Source organism: Vespula vulgaris, chromosome 4 (assembly GCF_905475345.1).
Source record: "Vespula vulgaris chromosome 4, iyVesVulg1.1, whole genome shotgun sequence".
NCBI classification, from domain to species: domain Eukaryota; kingdom Metazoa; phylum Arthropoda; class Insecta; order Hymenoptera; family Vespidae; genus Vespula; species Vespula vulgaris.
In genome coordinates, this window is record NC_066589.1 from 2,644,916 (window position 1) to 2,671,102 (window position 26,187).

Below are 26,187 nucleotides of genomic sequence, written 5' to 3' on the forward strand. Positions count from 1 at the left end.
CATTTTACAATATGGCGTCAGTGTGGATTGTTGTAATATTTAAAATGTCAAATGTGTGTTACGACGTACAAATTTCAACGAATAGATACTTTTCCTTGGCTACGTTTTAAGTTTTTTTTCCCATCTATTAAACTAATTAATAACGTGAAAAGGTTATATGCAAGCCGTTTCGAATGATTTTGCTATAATCGTTAATTTAAAAAACACGTAACACCAAATAAGTACGTATATGTATTAATTATTTTTTTGTAGCTATCGATACGGTTGAAGTACTATCATCGAGAAAATGATCGATAATACGATCACACCTGTAAAATGTAATCACTTTGAACCATCTTATACAGAGTAAATTAATGGTCACCTGTCTGTATAGGTCGAACCAGTCTATGAAAACGTTCGAAAAGAAGATAATGCAGGAAAACTCGGTATGTATATTCGATTATTTAGTTCTTCTTAATTTTTAAGCATTTCTTAACATTTGATATTGTAATTTCTATGACTAATAGAATTACATAATTCATTCTAACCTCAATACGTAAAAATCCATTTCATGAGCGTCATTTAAACAGATAACGTACGTACTAACGTTCACTCGTATTCACTCATATTGACCATATCTTATCATATTCTTAGTCTCTTATTTTTTACTTCATATAGTAAAATTCTCATAAAATCTTTTCTGATGCGAAGAAACATAATGATCATTACAATTTCTTTATGCGTCACATTCTTTTATAAAGCTTTACGTATTCAATTCTGTGGTCAGTATTATCTACAAATGTTTGTTATAGTTACAGTTGAAATAGAAGTGAACAGTATTAATAGGTACGTTGATTATATTAGTTTTAATTAATTTAGATTGTTAAACATTGTATTATCATAGATTTATATTTATTTATAAATTTATACTTATTAATATCTTCCATATATTCCTATATGATATAAAAGATACATATGTATAATATAGGATTTTTTATTTAATACTTATATTTTAGGTTGGATTTATGTAATGAATTAAAATTACAAACAAATAGGATCGGTGATCGAGGTGGAAAAGGTTGAAAGAATCAAAAGATTAAACATGACATCTCTTGGAAAACTAATATTCATAGATATTCACTGTAGACATCCAAGAACTTCATCTTCCACTGATTTGCAAAAGGATTATGTTGAATCTTTGTCCTTTGCATTTCAAAATCTATTTTATATGCCGTTTGATATTATCGAAAACTATGGCAATATGATACATACTTTAGATATTAGTCATAATAAATTTTGTAGGTGAGTATACAAGTTTAATTGTCTTATAATTTTAACTTTATACGTGAAATTGTTATTTTTTTTAGAAGTTTACACTTTTTATCAGAATTTGAAAATTTAACATCTCTCAATCTGGATTATAATAATATAGATGAATTTACTGTCTTCCCATACATGCCAAAACTTCAACTATTATGGTTAAATCATAATAAGATCGATCACTTATATCCATTTATTAAGAATCTCTATGAGAGTATGCCTAACCTAAAATATTTAAGTCTTATGGGAAATAAGGCTGCGCCTAGTTATCTTAATGGTGGAACGTTTTATGACTATTTACAGTATAGGTAAAATATATATCAAACAAAGTTCTACTTTTCAAAACAATTATCTATTATTAATTTTATATCCGCATATGCTTTATTTTTTCTATAAAGATTGTTTATTATATCCTGGTTTCCACGCCTTGTACATTTGGATGACAGGACAATAACTCCTGAACAATGTCAAGAAGCTAAAAGACTGTATAAGAGGCCATTCTTAGAAAGTTTATCTGAGGATACTCCATTACCAGAATGTTTCAAGTATTTGCATAAAAAGTTAGCAAATATGTTTTCAAAACCAATCTTGCCTAATAAATTACAAGGCACAAGAGGAACAAATGTTATTATTTGAAACATTTATAAATGAAATGAAAGTATAAGAGCAATCAGAGAATATATTTTTTTTAAAGACAGAATAAGTATGTAGAACTCTTAGAGATTTTTTAAACAATATATAACTGCCTTAAAATTATTATTATATTACTTAGTAAATTTACTGGAGGATTTAGGATTTTACAGTACATTATGTATATTACTATTTATGATACATTACGGAATTAGAATTTTGTATGGTACAGATATAATTTATATATTAACAAAACCTAATGTACTAATAGTAATATCTTACATTATTAAAATATTTTGTTATTTGTTATATAATATGTTTCATAATGTTTTTATCCTTTTACATCTAATATGTTTCGTTTGTACAAAAATTTAATCTTAAAAATAAGTTATGTTAAATTATCATTTACTATCATCTTTTTATATGCATGTATTAAACTCTTATGAGATTACACTAGTGATATTATTAATTATTAGATATTTTCATTTATGTGATGATATTGATTTACAATAGATCTAAATTTTTAGATGAAGAATAAGGTGTAAAAGGTATATCAAAACATAAAACAATAAAAATGAATAAATTCGTTTATGCATTTTCTTATACATATTAATCCATTTATTAATATTATTTTCATAACACCATTTATAAGGAATAAAAATATATGCTTTTCATACTCCTAAAATATTTGTCATATATTTATATTTATATATATTTATAAAGAATCGCAAAGAAATTTTTTATATGTGTATTTATATATATAAATAAATATAAATACTTTCTATTTTATTTATTTACGCCATAAAAATAAAATGAACATCGAACACTTCATTATATAGTTTAACGATTCGTTAATATATTGTTTTATCAAAAAAATACCTGTGCCTTTATTTTTATCTATTTTTAATGATGTAATACTAAAAATGCATATATATAAATTAGCTTACATATTTGGAACAAACAAACAAGATTAATAGTTAATACAGTTTTTTGTTGATTTTTTTACGAAGATATGCTCGAATTTAATGATATCCCTGCAGAGACAGAACCTCAAGTGCTAATGTCGTCTATAACAAATATAAAAAAGAAGAAAATGACAAATTATAGATAAATATCTGATGACACCAGCAATTAACTTATAATCAATTTAAGAAAGTTGCTACGCATTAATTGTATAAAAACATAGTACCAAATCTACAACTTGTTTTATGATGTTAAATAGTCTAGTATTGGGCATTGTGTCAATTGCTTCTCTGATAATAGATATCAAACCACCATTTTTTGGTATCCCTTCACACACGATTTCATTGATCGTTATGGTACATGGTAAGGATTTACGTAAAATTTTGTCCAGGATATTGTTGGTCATCATTTCGAATCTTGCGATGTAATTGATGAATAGTGCAGGTATAGCCATCAATCGAGAGCCTATCAATGGAATATTATTTAGTACTAATATTAATTTTAATAGATCCTGAACCACGAGATTATCCTGACGAACAGCGATGCTATCATCCGAGCTCATTCTAGCTGAAACGCATAAAAAAGAATTTCTAATAATATGTAAATACTTAATCCTTATACTTGAACTATTTTATATAAAATGCCTGTATGTGTGTGTCTATATATATATATTTTTTTTTCATAAAGATTGTTATATCCTGTATTATATTACGTTAGATTTACAGTCTACTATATTACTATATTAGTATGTATAAAATATACATACTATAGTAGTATTATATTATATTTATATTAGATATTTGTATTTTATTATTATGTAACAAATATTTTCCCGGTTTACTATACGTTATTTAATAAAAATTATAATAATATTTACCGACACTGGCACCGGCACAAATATTGGTACAAAGTACGCAGGATAAAATAATTGCAAAAAGTTTATATTTTTGTTCTTTCATGTTGCTGCTCCGTTTCACAAAAATCACGCTTTAGGTTCAGTAAATTACGTTCCAATGTGGTCAACGAGAATCGTTCCGTGCTTTAGGGTGCTTTACGAACTTTGTGTTCAGTGAAATACCATTTTCTGTAAAAATATGCGTTGTTATTCTAAAACGATAATCGTTTACCTTATCGTTTACCTTGTTATTTTCAGAGTTGGTAATTAAAACAGCTTGCTCATCGAGTATTTTCAAGGAATATTATAAATATTATTTCCAATATACGATTATTTTCTAGGTTTCTTGTTTTATGTTTTATTATGAACGTACTAAGAAGAAATTTCTTTTTACACCATTGGTATAATGAAAGGATGACAATGTTGAATACTTTAATACGTTTTCATATGCGTAATTTATATTATTTATTACTATTTCATATATATACACATATATTAATAATATATAATAATATAAACATATATAATAATTAACATTAATAGAAACAAAAAAAGCAACAACTGGATTTTATCCCAATATCGTTCGTCTACTTTCATTTTATCCGTTTCCTTTATGAATATTTCGAGTTGCAAATATAAATTTGCAATATTTACTATAATTTTTTCTATTAGATTTATTTATTATATATCTAACTACTTTATTTGGAAATCTATATTTTTATTCTTGGTAAAGTTTGATGTTACCTGATTCTTAGTGCAACAAAGTTCACTGTAATAATATAGTTACTGTTTTTTTTTTTTTATTTTTTTTGCATATTCATAACTTTTACACAAGTTTCGAAGCAATTATTGTTGTTAGAAACATAGATTATTTTTATCTAGAATAATTAAGATATCGCATATGTCCTTCTATATATTATTTGTCTTTTTTCGAACATGAAGTTGCCAGTAAATTCATTTTAAGAGTTTTATTCAATATACGTATGTATATTTATGCAGACTCTTTTATATACAACAATACCTATAACAGAACCTTAACAATTAGTAAAAAGACAAATTTGGTCATTTGATAAAGATATTTTCACTCAAAATATACTTTTTATCTCATTTTTTAAATTTGTATAATAATCGAAAATAGAATGATAAATATTTTTCCCTTCAGATCCATAATCTTTCCATAACGATAGATCTATGTCCGGAAGATCTGTGCATTTAACAAGTGGATTTCTAAAACACGAATAGAATTAGAAAGGATGTATTCGTTCTGAAAATTGTAAAATGTAAATTTATAACTTACAAGTCGGAGACTACTTCGAATCCTTTTCGTTGCATTAACTGAATATTATCACCATTGTTACAAAGTAGCTTCGATATACTAGCCTTTCGTATTTCTTTCAATTGTTCTAAAAGCATTATGGTTTATGTTTAATTTCTAGTTTAACGTAATGTGATTATATAAACGATATTATATCGAGAAATGAATATAATTTCTTGAAAAACGTACGAATTTATTTCTTATTTCATGTAATACTGACCTTTGGTAAATGCCACATCAGGATCGCCACTTTCGTACCAGAATCGATCGCCAACTCGTGTTCGATAGAATTGTTCAAGAAGAATAGAAAGGAAGGTAGGCCCAGAAAGAGTTCCTGGCACGTGTTCTTCCAAAGATCCGCCAACAGTCAAATCTACGTCATCAGGGTGAGCATAGAGACTCGCCAATTTTTGAATATTCTACAAAGAAGCAAATATTTCAATGATAAAGAATTTAAAATCCTTTTCTGAATAGTTCGAAATAATTCAAATTAATTCCTTCATACATCATAAGATATATAGTCGCTAAAATCGTTCCATTCTTTGGCTCTTCCCAAATTACAATATTCTCGAAAATCATTATATGATGCGAGTCCATGATCACGATTTCTTTGTATGTCTATGGCTCGTAAATCCTCGCCTAATGGTTTATTACCTTTGAACAGGTATAATGTTATCTAAAATGAAATGCGAAAAATTATATAAAACATTATATCTTGTCAAATATAATAAAAACTAATTAAACAGAAAATGTAATAGATTCTTACTTCTTCGTCGAAAAATTGATCACTGGCCAATTGTGCTTGATAAGATAAACCTCTGGTAAGTTCATCCATGTTATCATTTTTTTCAATAATGCTTGGTTTATTTAAATAGTCACTGAGTCTTAATGGGAATGGAACTGATTTTCTTTCCTCATTTATCAACCTAATATATGAAAGATATTAAAATAATTAGATTAAGACGTTAGGCTTCTCAGTTTGAAAGAAAAAAATAATATTTATATTAATGAATGTAGCCAATACTAACTGGAGATAGCCTGCAATAAGAGAATGGAAATATCTGAATGCAGCAGTGGAATGCTCATTAAGAACACTTGGATCAATACGGAAATCGTAATCGTTCACATAATCGTGGGTATCGTAAAGAATCTTATTATCATATGTCTGCCTGATACCTAATAAAATAAATAATAGTAAGAGATGTTATATTGTAAAATAATGTATAAAATGTAAAAACAAAATGAACTTTTTAATTAAGAAAAAAGAAAATTTTTAATACCAAGGAATAATGGTAGCCATTCGTAATATGATATATGTTGATGTTCCGCGATAACAATACGCCTAGTCTCTTGATAAATTGTTTCGTCTGACCAATGTGGATTTAAATTTGCGAGTATACCAGCTATACGATTGTGTTCTCTGAGCAATAAGATTTGCAGTACTGTTAGTTGAGTATTTTGATTCACACGAGTATCACCTGCAAAAAAGATTTAAGTCCATTAAAGAACAAACGTGAGAAACAATAAAAATATCCAGCGTCATATTTAATAATTAATCTTTTATAATTAATTATAAAACATTACGCCTGAGAATAGGTGTTCTTCTATACAATGTCGAAAATAAATAAAATAAATTTTATTTATCTTCTATGATATGTAACACATATTATAACTTTTCTAATTGTACCATTATGTTGCTTACTACCAGACGTTTGATAAAGTTTCGTATTGATAAATGTCACTCACAAACAACATTATCATCATTGTACAGTGATGCCATACAGGCGCAACATTTAATATTTTAATAAACAATACTAATTTAAACGAATTTTTTAATAATTCAATTAATTTAATTTTGATATCTTTTAATAAATCTTTTAATATCTTTCAATTAATTTCTTATTGAGTACAATAAATAGAGCAAAGTGTGTTCTTCTAATACGACATTAATTGATTGAATCGTTCCAATGAAAATATTTGTGAGTTGTTTTGTTTAAAAAAGAACAAAAAAATATAAAAGAAACGTTACCAGCTTGATAACAAACTTCGTCTGCATTAGAGAGATTACAAGTATTTGACTTGTTTGTAGCAGCTGGTGGCCATTCCCTGTTACTACGTATATCTACGCGCATTCGTCCAGCGATATAAGCCCGTAAATTGTTTGCAACTTGCTCGTTTGATCCATAAACGATCGAAAGATCCAGATAATGTGTAACGACTGTTAACTAGAAATTGTAAAATGTATTCGTAATAAATCGATTTATAACAAGATGCTGTGAAGAACAAATTAAGACTAATTGTAAGTGCATAATCAATCCTAATCGTATCTTTACAAAATATTAACAAAATTATTTTAACTGGATTTAAAAGTTTACAAAAATAGAATAATATTTTTAACTCTTTCCCTTTGTAAATTGGGATATTCTCATTACGATTAAGTAAACCTGTTGTTTAGAAAATTAACTCTATGCATCTTGTTTTATGTATTGCATTCGTATAGATCGTTATTATACAATGTGAATATGAAATACATTGATGTTGTCGTGTATTCATTTTCTCTCATTGAATAATAAGATATTAACGCAATAAATCGATAAAAAGCTATAAATGGATATTAGATAAGAAAGTAACGAACCTGTTCGGCAGCGGGACTGTATCTTAGCTTGCATCCACGGTCAAGATCAGTAATGCTACGAACGAAGTTTACACATTGAATGTTGGATTTGCTGTAAACTGGATCGTTGTAAGGTATAACGATAGGATAGCACTTGGAATCGTGAGATAGTGTATCCAACAAATGACCATCTGGCGTGCAACATTGAGTGCTATGAGGATCTATTCTCGTAGAAAAATATAAAAGATAATTAATAGAAAGTTCGATAGATTATATCTAATATATCGTTGTACGATATTAAACGATTTTCACTTAATGAATACGTTCTTTAAAGCTGTCCACTACGACAGGAAGTCGCACGATCACAGAGAAAAAAACTCGTTACTTTGATTGCAACCATATTAAGATATAAAAAAATCAATAAAGTTATCAACATACTATTGGCTCGTTTTGGGAATGTAAAAACTTTATGAGTTGTAATTGTTCGAATAAATTTACTTGACGTAATTTTCATAGAGAAGCATAGATATTTTGTTGACAAAGCACGCGATCTATCCTTACATTCGGATCGTTTTCGAAAGGTAATCAAGATAATTACATACCACCTAATTTTAATTATCTTTATATTTTTCATAAGAGGATTTTATATGTATTCATGAGAGGAGATTTATTCTTAAGTTGTCTTTAACATCGTTTTATAATAATTACAAATAAGATGAAACTTCATTCTACTTAAGTCACATCTATAACACGAACGAATTTATTAAATAATTACGATAAGATACGTTTTAGGATAGTCTACTTGCTAAAAAAATAGATCTTTGATGATAATTATTCAAATATTTATAAAAAATAGATGTTACTCTTTTTATTTTTTAAAAATTATTTATAACTTTGATAGGGTCAATTTTTCGGCCGATGTTGATTTTTTACTTATATATTATATGACCTCCATATCCTTAAGAGTTTTTTTTTCTTTTAACATTCTACTTATCGCAAAAATATGTAATTGAATTTTTACTCAAAGAGAGAGCAATACTCACTTGATTGCGTAGTTCCAGCGATCAAAGCCATATCGTGGGTTATAATCTGACCCCATTGCATAGCAGCCAATGTTAACTTATTATCCTTGATAGTGACACTAGGAAAGAGTGTAAAACTGACCAACCGTGATAGAGGTAATTCGCTTCCTGTAATTGATCCTGTTGGTGTTTGGATTCCTATGTAATAAAATATTATTTTAACGTTTCACTTCGTTGAAATTAAGTATTACGTACATATTAGTTATATACGTAACGTCGATTAGTGATAAATTACTACGTAACCATTTCTCTATTCGGTCGAGTTAAAAGCGTGCTATCGATTATGACACTCATGTAATTATGTTAATGAACGTTGAAGTTGGGTTATGATATGAGTCATAATAATCTATGAAAAGAATTTTATTCGAAGGTTCAAGGGTAAGATTATTAAAGTCAGTCTTCTTGCTAGTAAGTTGACAACTTCCTCTTTTTATGGTCAGATTCTTTATTTAAAATTTAAGTTCTTTATTTTAGAATAACGATAGATTTTTTTCTTTATTACTAATTTACTTATTACTAATTACTTTATATATAAATTAGCATCGAATCTAATTAATCTTGATAGATGTAAAATTATGGTAGAAAAGTGGTAATTAACGATTATCAAGAATTGAAATTTTGTTTTGTATTAGATATCAAGACATGAATAGTTTTTATGAAGGTGTAATTTCACTCTTTTATTAGAAAAAGAAAACAATAACGAAAAATAATCATTTCATTCAATTTGTAAAATAAATTTCCTTTCTTTTGTAATTTATTCTATAATAATAGAAAAGATATATATATCAGATATAATGTATATGGTAGCTAGCATTAGATTAGATCAATTTAGACGGATGAGAAAGTGTTAAATCACGAAAGCTACACATAAGGCCACAACGCATTAGAAGATAGTGCAGCGAAGCAAAACACAGCAAAAACGATCTTTAACGTTCATTAAAATGTGATTTCGTCCTGAAAAACCTTCGATCAATAGTATATTAATTATTGTGTGAAAAAAAAGGAAAAATAAAATAAAATAAAATATTAAGTTTAGCCGATTAATAAAACAAGAACAATGGAAAAAGAATATTATATATGAGTTACTATATTATAAGATAAGTTGATAAAAACTCACATATTTGCAATAGACTGGATATTGTCAACATTTTGTCGGAAACAATTAACATTCTTGGAAAAGAATTTCAAATGGGTAGTAACTTTTAACAAGCGTATATTCTTTCGTAAAGAACAGAAAGAAAAAAAATTTCATTTATTGACGCTTCGCCACACTGCAATATGCTCTAATGCACAACAATCTTTCGAATATTTTCTAATATTGCTACATTGATCTTGACATAGATGTGTCATCGTATACAAATTCTTGAAGCCATATATTATCATTATACACTTTTATCAATTCATTTGTGAGTTTTCAACAAGCAATCAACGCAAAACTGAATACATAAACGTGAGATGATAATAATTTAATAGTGGTCTTTTTTGTTATAACATCACGTTTGTAGTATATCAGAATATGAAAGAGAAGAAAATGAAAAAAAAAGAAAAAGAAAAGAAAAAATAGTAATTAAATTAGTAGAAAATGTGAACAGAGAAATGATTATAAGAATCGATTTTTTTTGGGCATTATTGATTTAAAAATAATGGTTGTATCCTGGCCATTCAATAGTTACTTTGCAAATTCAAAATCTACTGTTGTTCAAATAAAATGCTTTTTTCCGTACTTCAAGATGGCATATTTATAATTTGTTAAATAAAGCGTTTCAATGAGTTATTGAGCTTTTACAAGGTACAGCTAAGAAAGGAACAATTATAATATTTTTTAGAATAAAATATGTAATACACCTCAACGGCGAATGCACATTACACACCAGTTTACTGGTTTATGGTTATTAAATCCTATGATGCTAGCAACAAAGTGTAGGTAGTTTAGAATTACTCTTAACCCAACAGTGCCCGTGAAAATCGATTTTTATAATTCTCCTCTTTTCTCTACTTCATACTCTATACTCAACAATTAAATTTTAACGAACGTTTCATAGAAATTAAAATTCAGTATGAATTTGATTAGATTATTATTTTTTGTGCTTTCTAATTTACTAGATTTCAAACGAATGTTTCTATGATATATTCTTTATCTTGTAGTTAGTAAATTCATATCGTACGCATGTATGTATTTACAAATGTAAATATATAGGTATATGCGAAATTTATGATAGAAAGTGAAAGTCTCGCGTTTGTTCTCTTAGATAGCTATATCTTCGAAATAGTTTTTAGTTTGTCGTTGATCGTATTAACAATGATCACGAAATTCGTGAGACGTGTGACGTAAACCAGTTTCTCGACTTAAGAAATTAAATCCACGCTTCGTTGCACGATTTTCACTAGTGCAACATCGAACTTAAGGTTTAAGTACACCTTTACGCAGTGAACAGAATACACACGGAAGTCCTGTCACGTTCGATTTTCGCATGAGAAAAAGGTTCGATTGTTGTTACTATGACGTAAATCGTGCAATCATGTGTTGAGAATTACTTTCAAATTATGTTACACCATCATGATCTACGATAGTATATCGTATAATTTATTTTCGAGGATAAAAAAAGTATTAGTTTCTGAGAAAGTGGAAATTACTAAACTCAAGATCGATTGTAAGTTGAGAAAGAAAAAAAGAAATGGAAGGGGGAAGAAAAAATGGAGGAGTGTAAGAAAAAAGAAAAATGAAGAAAGAAAGAAGTATCGTTATTTCAGCTCAATACTTAGAGATATTCGCGTAATGAGGCAGGTAGTGCATACCGACGATTACGATATATTACGTTGTTATATGTTTCAAGAGATCTTTAATGAGGTATATATCGAATCAACGTTGATCTAATTTTTATATCAATTAGATTCGATCACGTTATTAATTATAAAATTGAAAAAATCTTTACTTCTGATAAATATTGCTATTAAATTGGCTAAACAGTAACTAAGTAAAACGGAATAACAATTAATTAGATACTTTTTACGTAATTTATAATAACCTTAGTATTCGAACATAGTTATTATACTCAATTAAATTATACATATGCAAGTATGTTTGAATAAATGTGATTATTATAATGTAATTTAATATATTTCTTACCGTCCGCATAATTGGGTAGAAGAAGACGTCCGTATCGTGTATTGGCTGCACCCCATGTAGGATTGTATAAATTGTTGCAAGTACCATCAAAACTACGATATCTACTTTTCTGACATTGTCCATTGAACGTATCACCGCAGGTCATTCGTCTATAAACGTTAATAAAATGTCATCTTCATTAATTGCTCGCTGTAAAAATTGGATTCATATATAAAGCGAAACAAAGATGTTTCCCTTGTAAGGGAAATTTTACAAGGGGAACATATACGTATCGTAGATATGTATAAATTCGATAATTCATTTAAAAGCGATACGCTTGATGTATCAAAGTATTTATGTTACTTTACTAAATAATACATTAGAATGTCGTGCTCGTTTAAAATGTTACATAAATCAATTTGTGTTTAACGAGTAATGGTGTACGAATGAAGAACGTTCGTTTGGCGCTCGTTTGGCGATCTTCTACGTCATGAGTTGTCTTATACAGAAGCTCATTCAATGTAATTATCTTGAATGATGGATAAAGAACAGGTTGAGGAGAGTGGAACGGACAAGTTGGAAATACATATATCTCTTTCTCTTTCATTCAGAATCTACTTTAAGAAATTTCACTTCGTATTACATCGTCGTAGACCTTGTAAACACGAGTGGAAACATCTCTCTTTCCACTTCATTCAGATACTCTTTCTTTAAGATTTTTACATCGTTTTATAAACACATCATACGACTTCTGACTAGTACATAAACTTCTACTTTTAGAAAATAGCAATTTATGAAAATCAAAGAAATTTTTACTTACTGCGGTAAAGGTAAAATAGGAATTACGCTAGGTGACGTCGAGAATGTGTTGAACATCCAACTGGCGGGAAAAAAATTTTGGAAAGAATATCCATAAAAGCTGTTATACGAAGATTCTGAGCTCGTCAAATCCAAAGAATTCTTCTTGTCTTGATCTGTAGAAGAAAAATCGTGAAGAGAGTTTATTATAAAAATTTTACGATCGTTTCAAAGAAAATAAAAGAAGAAAAAGGAAATAAAAGATTCAATTGTCTGTAAACTATAAATCTTTACACGGAACGAACAACGTTTAACAAAAAACTTTTATTATGGTAAATGGGACATGTTTTCCATCGGAGACAAGACTATTACATTATTCGTGAAAGGGGAGTTATATTTTTCTCACGGAAAACCTTCGAATGGACAACGACTGCTGGTGTTCTCCATCGTCGGAGAGATATTTATCTTATATCTATTACGTCACATGATACTCGTTATTCGAGAAACGCATAAAGAAAAATAGAGACAGAGAGAGACAGAGAGAGAGTGAGAGAGAGAGAGAAAGAGAGAGAGAGAGAGAGAGAGAGATCTCGTATGTGTTTTTATATAGATTTTTATTGAATTATGCACCTTCTAATATCTTAAATAAAAAATTCGATTACTGAACGATTCTAACATTTTTCAACTAAATCAAAGCAAGTGTCCTTAACTCGAAGTAACATTTCTAATCTACGGTTCATTGGATTTACAATAGCGAGGGAGTGAGCACCTTTCACTGCTTTCAGTTGCTACCATGAATTTTATTAGGTTCTTGTATACTCACGGATAGTATACTCTGAAATCGTTTCGAATAAGAAATCTTAGATTTACACTCTTGAATACGTACATAAAAAATATTCCACGATCTTTAGAATAGTTCTACGAATATTATTCATAACAGAGCCCTTTGGGCTTCATAACTTTTAATATTTTAGTAAAGTAAGAAGATAGATATCGTTAAAATTTATTATTGAACTTATAAACGACATTATATATTTTAAAATTCGTATCCTGTTAGAAATTAAATTAAAATTCTTAAAAAAGAAAAAAGAAAACTAAATTGAATATGCATGAAGTGATAAACTGGTTTAGAAAACTGTTTTAGATAAACCAAATCTTGTTTCAATTATCGTCACTTCTACGAATAAATGTACTTATCTTACTATTAGATGTAATTCATTCAAATTAATTAAATAACTTATTTTATACATTTAAATTATTTAATTAATTCATTTTATCCAAAACTTATTTAATCCATTTAAATTAAGTTTTCGAATGTATACATATTGGAAATGCATTGACTGTGTTCTCGAAATTGTGTAGATTGCATTGCAAAAATGCAATACATTGCTCGCTCGACTCGTTAAAGATCGAGTTTAATATTTTTTACGAATTAAGTTACACTAAAAAAAAGATAAGAAAAAGGAAAAGAAAAAAGTAAGAATTTATCTTGATCTTGGGAATGATAATTTATCGTGAGATGTAATTCATCTTGTTTGGTAATTTTGCAACCAAAGATTGTAGTTTCGATTCAATAAAACACTAATGATCGTGTTTGAAAGACACGCTCGAAAATACCTATCGTAGGTAGGTAGCTATTTGATATATCGAAATCATTCAGTCGATTTAAGGCAACGTCCCTTATCTAAAACGATCAGTAAAACGCAAATTTCATGCGTCATTCTCAATGTTTTCGTAAAAATCCAATCACAGTCATTCGCATGCGAGCAAGTAAGCGAACACCGGTTGAACTTTTCGAATATCATTTCCGATTACACACCATTCTAAACATTAACATATCTCGTCGATTATAACTCGGAGAGTAATTAGATATTTTTACTACAATATCGTAGAAATACAGAAACTTTTCGTCAAGGAAATTCGTCAAGGATCGTCAACGTGACGAAATTATTCTTGAACAAATTTCTTTCTTTTACAAAAGTGAAATCAATTTTTGAATCGACTATTTGAAATAAAAATGCTTTTCAAAGATTTTCAATAATAAGAGTATGCATATAGGAAATGTAATTGTAGAGAAATAATTAATGGAAATAAATTGTTGATCAATAATTGATATCAATTTGAGAAAATTGATCATTTTCAAGAATAAAAAAAAGGAGGATATTAAGATGTTTTCTATTTGCAATATAATATTTTAGTTTTAATGGCATATAAGTGAACGTTATTTAAAAATGAAAGTAGTCATTTTAGTTTAAACGGCGTGTGTGACTTGATGAAATATAAAAAAAAAAATTATTGAAGGTTTCAATGAATGATCTTTTTATAAGATCATAAGATCGGATTAGACATTCAGAAGATTACTTTTAATGTCACTGTCACCTATTTCTCTCTTTTAATTTTTTTCACTTATGCAAGACTTTCCTAGACTTGTAATGACGTACTTTCGCGCGTAGATATTTATACACGTAAGAAATGTCCTCGGGGACATACACGAACCGATCTTTTGATAGCTTCGTTTCGCTTTCGAAGAAAAGGCCTTTCAGATCACGTGTATAATACGCATTCCTGAATTCACATTAATGAACCAATTCTACGATACGAATTTCTAGTTTTCCTTTTTTCTTTTTTTATATACTTGTATTTCTACATATGCTCGACAGCATAAAAAACTACATTGTTATTTAATTCTAACGATATATTGTTTTAATTACGAGAAAGTGGTCCAATTTCTTTCTCGAGACAATTAAAATTTTTATATAATCACAACAATTTCAACGAAAATAATTATAATCGAGCCAATGTGGAGAAATGTTCGATATGCCTAATTAAACTACTAATTATTAAAACATAAAAACTAAAGTTTTTTAATATTATCATATTTATTTGAATAATTATATAGGAATAAATTATTTTATGTAATGTTAAGTCGTCGTTTCTAAGTAGCCTAGTAATACCTACGCTGTATATATATATATATATATATATATATATATATATATATTAAATAATGTCTATTCGTAAATATAACATTCATATCTCATTAAGGATAAGATATTAATCTCATTAAGAATAAGATATTAATGACAGATTCATGTAATATGTAATAAATTTTCGTTTCTTTTCAGTGTTCGAACATTGTCTTATAACGCAAAATAAATTTTGCTTTAGATTGTATAGTTTGAACAGCTATATAAATTAATAAATATAAATTAATAAATGACATTTTTTTACTTAAAAATGACGACATATACAACACATCATTTATAGAATTTAAATGTACTGCACTGTCCAAATGTTTAAGTTGTCAACAGTGAATTTATATGAATTAAGTTACCCGAATTCCTTGACCGATTTATCTTTGCCGTTGTATCATTTGGGGAATTCACATCAATGGCAGCATTTCCTAGATTGAAGGTCCTGCCAACGAGAAGAAACCACAACAGCCATAACACTTTTCTTCCAAGCATCTCTCTGAAATTTATTAAGTATTATTTATAAGTATATAATTTATGAAGTTTCTGTGTCTCTGAAATTTATACGAATAGGTATACGTTAACTAATTATTATAATTAATAAATAAAGATTATATTTATTAGTTCATTTTATAATATCAATTAAATCATTGTATTTATAATATTATCATATTTTATAATAAATAAAATAAAGATCATTTATTAGTTTATAAATACAAATTTTTTAATTCATATGACTATGACATTTGCAAATAATAGAAAACGAAAGAAATGACAAATCCTAATGTCAGTCTTTTTTAGCAGTTGGATAAGTAAAAAACAATATTTGTATTTTTCTCATTCATTATTCTAGAATTTTACGTTCGTTTTACATTCGATCGCTTATCACAATCTTCTAAAGCGTTTATAATCGACATACGAGTATTATTAATTAAAAACAATAGATATTTGATGGATGTTTAATCAACTAATTTATCTAAGCACAACTGTTCAAAATGTACGCACGCCTTCTGGATTAACACTCGTTTAAAAAGTCGTATCTAGATTAAACATCTGTTTAAAAATAGTACAAAAATATTTCATGAAAATTCTATCAACTCCTCGATTTTATCTTCGATTTACGCAGATTATTCATTCCATGAGATTTTCTTTTATGCAAATAGAAAGTAATATAATTTATGCAAATAGAGAGTCCATCAATGTGAAAAAAGAAAATATTAAAGAAAAAAGTCGATATAAAGTTATGAAAGTATTTATTTCTCATATTTCTTCAAACAATTTATATATATAGTAATCCAAAATAATTAATTTTTTTTTTAATTTTACAAAGATAAAGAAACAATATACGTTTTAAGCGTATCCATAAATTTATTTCTTTTTTAATACATATAATGAAATCAATGAAGAAAAAAGATAGCATTGGGATATAAATAATAGCGTAAAATTTCCCCCTCCAATTATGAAAATATTTATTGTTTAGTCTCCGGCAAGCAGCAAAACAAAACCAGTCGAGCGGGATAAAATTTTATTGTAGGTATATGTGTGTGCGTGCGTGCTTTGTACTATTCGGAGAATTTAGAAGTAACATCAAAAGGGCATGTAAACAACCAACAAGCGATCGAGAGTTTGGCCTTGGCACGACATTCTTTGTTCATCCTTACTAATGTGCTACACAGTGCTCGTTCCTCTAACAACTTGTACGGACGTGTTCAGATTTGCTCCTACTTCGTTAATTCAGATTCGTCTAGCTTCTCATTTATACTATAAGGTAATATTTTATAAGCTTTATTTAATAATATATGATTTATTAGTCCGATTTTATGCCGTATTAGATTTTGATATATATAGTATTTATACGTTGAATACACAGATTACATTTACATATTCTTTCAAATCTTCACTCGTTAAAATATTTGGAAATTTTTAATTTATTAAAGATTATAGAAAAATAGATATATTTTCTGACTGCGTAAAATGAGATCGCATAAATTAATACTGTTTATAAAAGGTTTGCGTAAACGGAGTGATTGTGTTATTGCATATGAAAAAAAAGAATTGTAAAAGTTTTTAATAAGTAGCGCATTAATTAAATAAATCGAGTTAATTAAGTAAATCGAGGGATGAATCAATTTATATAAGATCTCTAGTCTAAATAACGAATGTCTTATACAATCGTATCGTGTGATTATATTTCGATAGCGACAGCCTAAGCGAAATAGTTAACATAAAAAGAAAAAGCACGCACGAAGACGTGGGCATGCAAGAAATAAAAGAGAAAAGGGAACTTAAGAGCGAAGGAATTCTTTTTATGGTTTCATTAAACTGCTTTTTTCATAGATTTCATAAATCTTATCGTATATGTTATAATGAATAACTCGTTTTTTTCTTATAATTACAACTGTAGAATAGAAATGATCGATAAGTTGATGATGATCGAATCGTTAAAAAATATATTAAATCTTTAAGAAGAAAAAAGATATAGCTAATTTCATTGCTAGGACTATAATAAGGAAACGAATGCAGATGGGCGGACGCTGTAAAACATAATACGAGTGAAACTTATACAGAAAACAAATTATCATTAATGGCGTACAGATAAAATTATACGATTTCGCTTTATGTGATTTATTCTCTTAAAAGTTTAATTTTTCGACGTATAAGCCGTGTATTGAAAATAGACGAAGTATCAACAAGAGAAAGTATCAACAAATATTTCGAGTAATAAACTCCGACGTTAAAAATATGAAAAAGAAAAAATAAAATAAAATAAAATAAAAATAAAATAAATCCGTCATCTCTTGGTTGATTCGATTTTTTTTTGTAATTTTCTTAAATACTGCATAAAACATCTTTGATGTTTCTAAAGCATACGTTTCACCTATCATCGTCCGTGATTCACTTGATTGCAACCCGACGATTGAATCTCTCTGGTAAACGAATAAACGGAAACTCTGAGAGACCGGAAAGGAACCGCAAAAGTAGAAGAAAATTGGAAACAGCAATCTCAACAGCTGATATGTATATATGCATGTACTAGAATAACGTTGTTAAATCTCTGATACGTGTGTTTTCTCTCATTAGCCATTTTTTGTAAATGAATTTTCATTAGAATTTATCATTATCTTTCGGAGAAGTACCTCTTCTCGTGAGTTACGAGTTAATAGACGAGCGATGTCTTAACGAATAAAAAAATATTACTATAATCAAATATTCGTTGTATTATATCGCTATGTTTCTCACCAATTTATTTCGTAACTATGTAGAAAATAATCGCGAGATAAGCAACTGTATTTTGAAGTCAAAATACATATCTTTTTCTCTTTTTTTCTTTTTTATTTGCGTGACCAACGATTTGATTCCATTTGCGAAAACGAAGGTCAGTTTAAGAAACCGTTTCGAAATGATCGTTCTGCTCTAATTCTATTCGATCACTTCTTGTGATATCTCCTATTTTGCTTAAGTCGACTTTCGTGCATTTAATTTGATCGGAAGAGAGTTAAAGGAAAAAAAAACGTAAGCATTTTTCAAAGTTCGTGATTTTAAAAGAATATCTGTGTAATTAAAAATCGGGAAATATATGAAATCAAAAGATTTTTTTTATGTTAGACCACGTCAAATGTTTATGAAAGATCAGTTAGACTCGTTTATAAATAATTTACCATATTTAAATTATATTATTAATTTATTTTGTTATTTCGTATTTATTCTTGTAATTATATCTATTTATTCAGAAAGATAGTGGAACAATATTATTTTTTTTTCTTTTTTATATAAACAGAAAGATTACGATATATAACAAAAGATATATATCAGTATTGATCTTACTATCAATAAGAGAAGAAGATAATTTTATATGAAAATATAAGTTGGAAATAAAGAATAATTTTTTTTTCATTTGAAGCTTTATTTTCGAGAAAATCGACTTTTAATATTCTTCAAGTGCATATATATTTAACTACAGCGTGTTGAACTGGATCTCGATACAGACCACATGTTATGTTCTTTATGTAGAAATATCATTAATATCATACGTAATATTGATCAACATTACGATATAAATTGTATATGTCATTTATGCACCAATATCATTAATATCATACGTAATATTGATCAACATTATGATAAAAACCACATATGTCGTTCGTATAAAATGTCAATAATGTCATACGTAATATTGATCGATTATCTGTTTAACGATGACATAGTTAAGTACATATATACTTGGAGAATATTTAAACGCAATCTTTTTGAAAACGAAATAAAAAAATTGTATTGTATATTTTCGACTTTTTTTTCATATAGATTAATCTCTTTGATTATCTCTAGAAATACTAGAATAATCTATATAAATATCGTTTGTCAATGATGAACAATTTCACAAAAAAGTATAACAATTAAATTGATAATGAATTTAACTCACATTTAAAGAGTCACGTGTGTAGTACTCTTGTTGATTGAATATTTTCTAAAAAGGAAAAAGAAATATTAAAAGGATATAAAGAAAATCGTAGGACGTCGTATGAATTTGGTGCAGTTTATACACGCTATGAACTGAATAATTAATGCGGGAATTATTTAAAACCTTCAGCCATTATAAATAACAACACACAGAATTTGGCACTGCAATAAATTTTACCTCGTTTATCAGTACATTACACGTATATCGTATTGATGTATCCATATTATCTATTCATGTAAAATAATAATAAAAAATAACTTTATGACAGTATTAGAAGTAGAGGATGGATAAGAAGACGAGAGGAGAGGAGTTGTTATCCGACATGGATAAATAGTTAGTTAGTTATAGATAATTATCGATAGTTCCATTATGGATAGATAAAGTGATAACAATATTTGCCTGTGGTTGCACGGTTGTTTTAAATATAAAATTTATATAAGAATAAAGTTTCAATCAGATTAGTCTGAAAAAAGATTATGCAAACAAACACCATGAAATTTATTATGGAAATACCGGTGTCCCGTATATGTGGATTTCTAATCGGAAGATATAAAATTCTATAGTCTACTGTTCTAAACAAGTATTTATAATCGTATGACTAATCGGGAACTACCATTTATGAAGTAGCAAGCAAGGTCCGGTTAATGATAATCTTTAAAAGCTTATACATTATTTGATTCCGCATACCTATTCGAAAGTTATCTAAGAAGGAAAGATTTTTGCTTAGGACATTTAAAAAAATCGAACTATCCAAGTTTAAATTTCAAGAATACCGAGATAGAAAAAAAGAAAAGAAAAAAAAACAGTAATAAATCCATCCTAATTTATATTTCCTGCGTTAAAGATTCTCAGTCTTTTTGACCGTGTAAATTTAACGAGAGATGAATAATAAAACAAAGCAAGAAAAAGTAATAATAAAAAAGAAGGGAAAGAAAAATCTAAAACTTGTGCAAAAAATGTATGCTTTATGAACTCGGTAATTACGAGAGATTATAATTGGAAAGAAAAAAGAATAGATACGTACATCGGTATTTAAACAAGATACATAATAGATACGTGCAAAACTTGATCTTTAATTGCATTTGCATGTGAATGCATCGTTCGAAATGTATGTCATGTCTGTCAAAGAAAGTAATATCTTATGTGATCCCACCTATATGTACAAGCTATGTAAATTCTCTGACTAACTTGATATTGTCTTCCTTTAACGCGTAAAACGGTGTAATGATTGATGTTCCACACGAGCAGTCTTATTTTTTCTTTTCAATATTCTTTTTATCAATATCTTGAATTCTTCATATGTACATATAGTTTAAATTATAAGCAAGATCGAGCGTAACGAAAGTTAATTTTATCAATGTTTTATAATAAAAAAATGAGTAATTATAGGGGTGAATGATAATGCTGGTATAGAAAAGCTAATTTTATCAATGTCTCATAGTAAAAATATGATAAGTTATATTAGTTTTCATGTGGTAAAATTTAATCGATAATAGGGTTATCAAACATACATATCATACATATATAAAATAATTTTTGTGAGAAATGATGCATTTAATAATCGATAATATTAGATCAAAGTCACCATTGTAATATTTTTTCGAATAAATGTTACATGAAGAAATGATCGAGATAATATTGTGAGAAATTGATTTTTTTTTATCGATCGATGAAAACATGGAATATTAAATTTATACATTTGTCTTATTAAATTTATAAATGTTTTATTTTTAATTTTATTAAAACTAATCAAATGTGTTAAATGTTCAATTGATTGAAAATTCTAATTATGATTTATTATGTATATTTAAAAGACAATTATAAAATATATCGATAGCAGTTGATTGAATGAAATATTGTTCAATAGGGTTTGTTATTTGGTTTGTCAATTTGATTATTGAAAATTAAATATTGAAAAGAAAAAATAAATTTAAATGATCAAAACTCAACGTACTAATCATAAGCACTAACAATTCTTTAAGTGACTTCTTCAATGATTTATGATGGTATTATTTGAATCAACGATGCTTTTACATTATACCTTTCTGAATCAAAGATTTCTTTCACACTTAATTTTTTACGACTTTCAATTACACAAAGTAAATTACGTTTTTACTCGGAATGAATGTAGTTCATTTTTCGTCGTAATATATAAATGGGACTCTCTTAATACAATCGAAACGTCACATGTGTCCAATAAACGTGTTAAGAAAATATAAACTCTACCATTTTTTCAAATAATCTGTATCGAGTACGTGATCAATTGACATTAATGCTTGATGATAACACATACAAAAAAATGTTGATGAAGTATTTGATTATTACGTAAAGTCATATCATATCATTGATCTGTACGATTGATAAATCTAATAATTTTGGTTAATCATAAAATTCATTTCTATTTATATTATATATTGTTCTTTTTTTAAGAAGGAGGTAAAACGAATATATTTATAATATAATAATTGTAAATATATATATATATTTGTATAAGGTATACTTCAATATATTTTGTGAAATAAAAATCAATTGGTCTGCTTCAATATTTCATGATTAAATACGAAATAACTTTAGAGCCACTCTAATACAATAATTATGGAAATAAATCGCGAATGAAATCAATCAATCCTACGCAATGAACAAACTTTTAATAAGAGATATCTATCTTGGATGATTTTTTATAAATATGAAATAAAAAAATTTACTTTTCTTTATATAAGAAAGTACCATAATATCGATAATTAAATTAATGATAATAAAAGTAACATAAATCTTTTTTTTTAATAATTCTATGCTATTATAATCCAGATAGATATACCACAAAATAATTGATAAAAATTGACTTTCTTACAATTTTTAACTTTCATATTCTTTTTCAATGAAAAATTTTTCACAAGATGGAGTCTTATTGTATGGAATAAAGATTTAGACTAATAATAATAATAATAATAATAATAATAATAATAATAATAATAATAATAATAATAATAATAATAATAATAATAAATAAATAAATAAAAAAGGACACTGATATATAGATACTCGTAGCACTGATAAATACCCGATAATATTTCGATCACTTCCTTTTCGGTCACGATTAGGAACTAGTTACAGATAGAACTGAACGAATACAGGAAATGTTGCGATGCTTATATGCAAGGAGAGAAAGTACAGGGACTGATCAGTCACCCCACGCTACCGAAAGCTCTGCGTACATACTAATCGACACTGTTCCTGTAATTATATCAACACTTAAGCTAGATCGATTCGAGACTTCTCGCAACTAAGAAATTCCAAGATTAAATTTTGTTGCTGAATTTGATTATCTTTCGAAAGTATGAAAACGTACGAAAACGAATATTAATCTTAATTTGCAGAAAAGAAAAGAAAAAAAAGAAAGTAAAAATGAAAGAATATATATAAATAAAAATAAAGGAAGTTTTGATTGGAGGATATTTTTTCTTGTTTGAATATTTTTTTGCCTATTTTCTCGTTTTAAAATTTTTTATATTTACATCCTTTACCCTTTTTCGATCTTTCTCCTTGGACTCATTTTTAACCTTCCATTCCTTCGAAGTTCCTTTCTCCTTTGTTTTCTTGTGCTTCAAGCCTTTCATATCTGATTTCATCATATCCTATAATTATTTATCGAATTTAATGTTATTGTTAAGTTTATTGCTTGGCATAAGTATTAATGGCAGAAGTGAAATAAATAAAAAAATTTTGCATTATTCATTATTAGTCTAGTTTTAATTGAAGAGAGTTATGATAAAACTCACATGATTGTCTTTTAGAAAGTTAAAGTATTTTGAGAAATTTTGAGAAAGTTAAAGTAAGTTTTTTGTTAGAAATATTTCATTCTTGAGTCTGTTCATTGATTTCGCATCTTTAATTCATTAAAAATTGAATTAAAAAAAGAGGGTGAATTTTATTAAAAAAAACATTCCGCAAATTTATGTTCCTTTTGTTAATCATTGTAAGAAAAACAATTTATAGAAGATTTATTAATTGTTTAAATTTACGTGTATCACGTTTGTTAAAAGTTCATCGTATCAAATATATAAATAACGAAAATGTGTTTTTTAAATAATAGTGTTCTTAAAATAACCACAAACATATTTATTGAGTCAAAAGTTCAATGTTGCCGCCATCTGCTGTTAATATCTTAAGACTAAAAATTTATGTCGATAATGTTTTCCGTATTGGCGCCACCTTCCGATAAACTATATATATCGCAAATTATATATATAATATAAAATAATTATTAAAATAAATTATAATAATTATTAAATTAAAAGTTTTAATCTGTGTTTGCAATTTCTCAAAAACTTCTATTATTTTTGTCCACGCCACACGAAATTTGCTATAATTACTTTTTATGATTCAATGAACTGAAAATACTTTTAATAATTTCATTTATTTAAATAATATAAAAGTAGGCAGAATTAAGTAAACTAATATTTAAACAATAGTAAATTTAATTAAATATTAGACAGCTCGGAAGACTTGTTAAACATAAATTAATCTTAAATTATTTCTCTTAGACTTAAATTTTGCATTGGCGCGCGTTGTTTACATGTAACTTCAACATAAATAAATCTTTGCCCGACTTTGACGATTATCGAATCAGTTTTCCTTTGCATTCCGACCAATCAACATCGAAGCTCTCTCTTTCTAAAGGAAATAACTTCAAAATTAATACTTTCGGTAATTTTAGATTTATTTAAACAATATAAAAGAACATGGAGTTAAATAAATTAATATTTAAAAGATATCCACGCAAATAAAATTGGCACCTCGGCGTCGTTTGGAGATATTCCTATTTCGAATTTTCTACTTATATTTTTACGACATCGATACATTTCTTGTCTATTAGCGACGCTTTAATTAATAATCTTCCATTAATTAATCGCATTTGATTGTATTTCGTCGTATATATGATTTTCATACGTGTACATACCACATACCGTGCGTAAGTAAACATGTATGCATATATATAAATATCTCTCTTACACCACTATATAATATGTACATATATAATACGCATGCAATTAATTTTTTACTCTATTAATATCAATCTAATATTTTTTAGGTTTCCAAAAAAGAGAAAATTTTAAACGTATCCGTAAATATTTTTTTTTTTTCAATACATATAGTAAAATCTTTAAGAGAAAGAAAGATAAGGATATAAATAATTAGGTATAATTAAATATAAATAATTAGGTATAATAAAGAATATAAATAATTAGGATATAAATAACAGCGTAAAAGTTCCTCCCGCCCTAATTACGAAAATATTCTTTGTTTAAGAATCCTCCAGTCTCCGGCAAGCAGCAAAATAAAACAGTCGAGAGCAATATATGTATACACATGGGAAAATTTAAGAGCTCGTGGGATTTAGCTCGGTATTACTTGCGATCTATCAAAATCTAATTATGAATTATCTAATTCCTATTATTATATAGTATTATTTTTGATAATACTATATAAGTAATACTGGGTGAATGGCTGCATATATCAGTGCGTTTTCAAAATATTCTCTATCTAATTCTAGCTTGGAGCATTAAAGGATCTTAAATTTTACATTATTAATTATATTTCGGTAAATAGATATATAGAAATTTAAAAATAATTTTTTAGAGAAATGCATTGAAATGTTTTAATTTCTTTATTATTTTTATTTGTTCTTAATTATTTTCATTAGCTCTTATTTATTTTTATTAATACTTTTTAGATTAAATATTATATTTTCTATCTTACTTACATTCACGATTATGTGCGCATATTTAAAATTTAAAAATTTGTTTTTAAATACGTATAAGAAGCACCTAAATAAAGAGAGAAAGATAGCATACATATAATAGTCTTGAGTTCCCCCACCAGTTGTCAAACAATTCTTGGAAGTGAGTCTACGGCAAGCACAAAAGAATAAACAATGGTACGTGATAGTTTCTACTATATGTATATCTATATACATGTTTTTGTATACGCTGCTCTGTACGCAGTATTTAGGAAGTACCAACAATAACACGGTAAATAATCACAGGACGACAA

General features: G+C 27.2%; 2 protein-coding genes across 9 annotated transcripts; one reads left to right on the forward strand and one right to left on the reverse strand.

Annotated features, from left to right (window-relative positions):
* Nucleotides 1-9: 9 nt before the first annotated feature.
* On the forward strand, nt 10-2,243 carry LOC127063227 (leucine-rich melanocyte differentiation-associated protein-like). 5 transcript variants are annotated; one of them, XM_050992677.1, is made up of 6 exons: nt 10-221; nt 374-425; nt 792-825; nt 996-1,281; nt 1,347-1,607; nt 1,698-2,243. In XM_050992677.1, exons 4-6 carry the CDS (start codon nt 1,082-1,084, stop codon nt 1,933-1,935), a joined length of 699 nt encoding a protein of 232 aa, XP_050848634.1. In that variant the 5' UTR covers nt 10-221; nt 374-425; nt 792-825; nt 996-1,081; the 3' UTR covers nt 1,936-2,243. The 5 variants fall into 5 exon arrangements, with proteins under 5 accessions (XP_050848634.1, XP_050848633.1, XP_050848632.1 ...); XM_050992676.1 differs by having other exon boundaries at nt 10-152; nt 253-425; XM_050992675.1 differs by lacking the exon at nt 792-825.
* Nucleotides 2,244-2,788: 545 nt separating this feature from the next.
* LOC127063223 (peroxidase-like) lies at nt 2,789-23,312 on the reverse strand. 4 transcript variants are annotated; one of them, XM_050992664.1, is made up of 18 exons: nt 23,195-23,285; nt 20,095-20,139; nt 16,037-16,173; nt 12,725-12,878; nt 11,926-12,074; nt 8,760-8,936; nt 7,738-7,937; nt 7,132-7,327; nt 6,383-6,580; nt 6,131-6,278; nt 5,869-6,028; nt 5,608-5,778; nt 5,323-5,521; nt 5,085-5,190; nt 4,032-5,014; nt 3,770-3,976; nt 3,119-3,459; nt 2,789-2,996 (listed from the first exon to the last, which is right to left on the reverse strand). In XM_050992664.1, the coding sequence occupies exons 3-15, from the start codon at nt 16,167-16,169 to the stop codon at nt 4,873-4,875; spliced, it is 2,133 nt and encodes a 710-aa protein (XP_050848621.1). In that variant the 5' UTR covers nt 16,170-16,173; nt 20,095-20,139; nt 23,195-23,285; the 3' UTR covers nt 2,789-2,996; nt 3,119-3,459; nt 3,770-3,976; nt 4,032-4,872. The 4 variants fall into 4 exon arrangements, with proteins under 4 accessions (XP_050848621.1, XP_050848620.1, XP_050848622.1 ...); XM_050992663.1 differs by having other exon boundaries at nt 2,789-3,459; XM_050992665.1 differs by lacking the exon at nt 23,195-23,285 and adding an exon at nt 22,175-22,256 and having other exon boundaries at nt 2,789-3,459.
* Between the last annotated feature and the right edge of the window lie 2,875 nt (nt 23,313-26,187).

What these genes read in the sequence shown, in the direction of transcription:
- LOC127063227 (XM_050992677.1), top strand. Translation starts at nt 1,082, where the DNA reads ATGACATCTCTTGGAAAACTAATATTCATAGATATTCACTGTAGACAT. An exon ending in AGTCATAATAAATTTTGTAG is followed by an intron (nt 1,282 to 1,346) that starts GTGAGTATACAA and finishes TATTTTTTTTAG; the next exon opens with AAGTTTACACTTTTTATCAG. An exon ending in TATGACTATTTACAGTATAG is followed by an intron (nt 1,608 to 1,697) that starts GTAAAATATATA and finishes TTTTCTATAAAG; the next exon opens with ATTGTTTATTATATCCTGGT.
- LOC127063223 (XM_050992666.1), bottom strand. Translation starts at nt 16,169, where the DNA reads ATGCTTGGAAGAAAAGTGTTATGGCTGTTGTGGTTTCTTCTCGTTGGC. An exon ending in ACAGTCCCGCTGCCGAACAG is followed by an intron (nt 7,328 to 7,737) that starts GTTCGTTACTTT and finishes TACAATTTCTAG; the next exon opens with TTAACAGTCGTTACACATTA. An exon ending in CGAAGTTTGTTATCAAGCTG is followed by an intron (nt 6,581 to 7,131) that starts GTAACGTTTCTT and finishes TCTTTTTTGCAG; the next exon opens with GTGATACTCGTGTGAATCAA.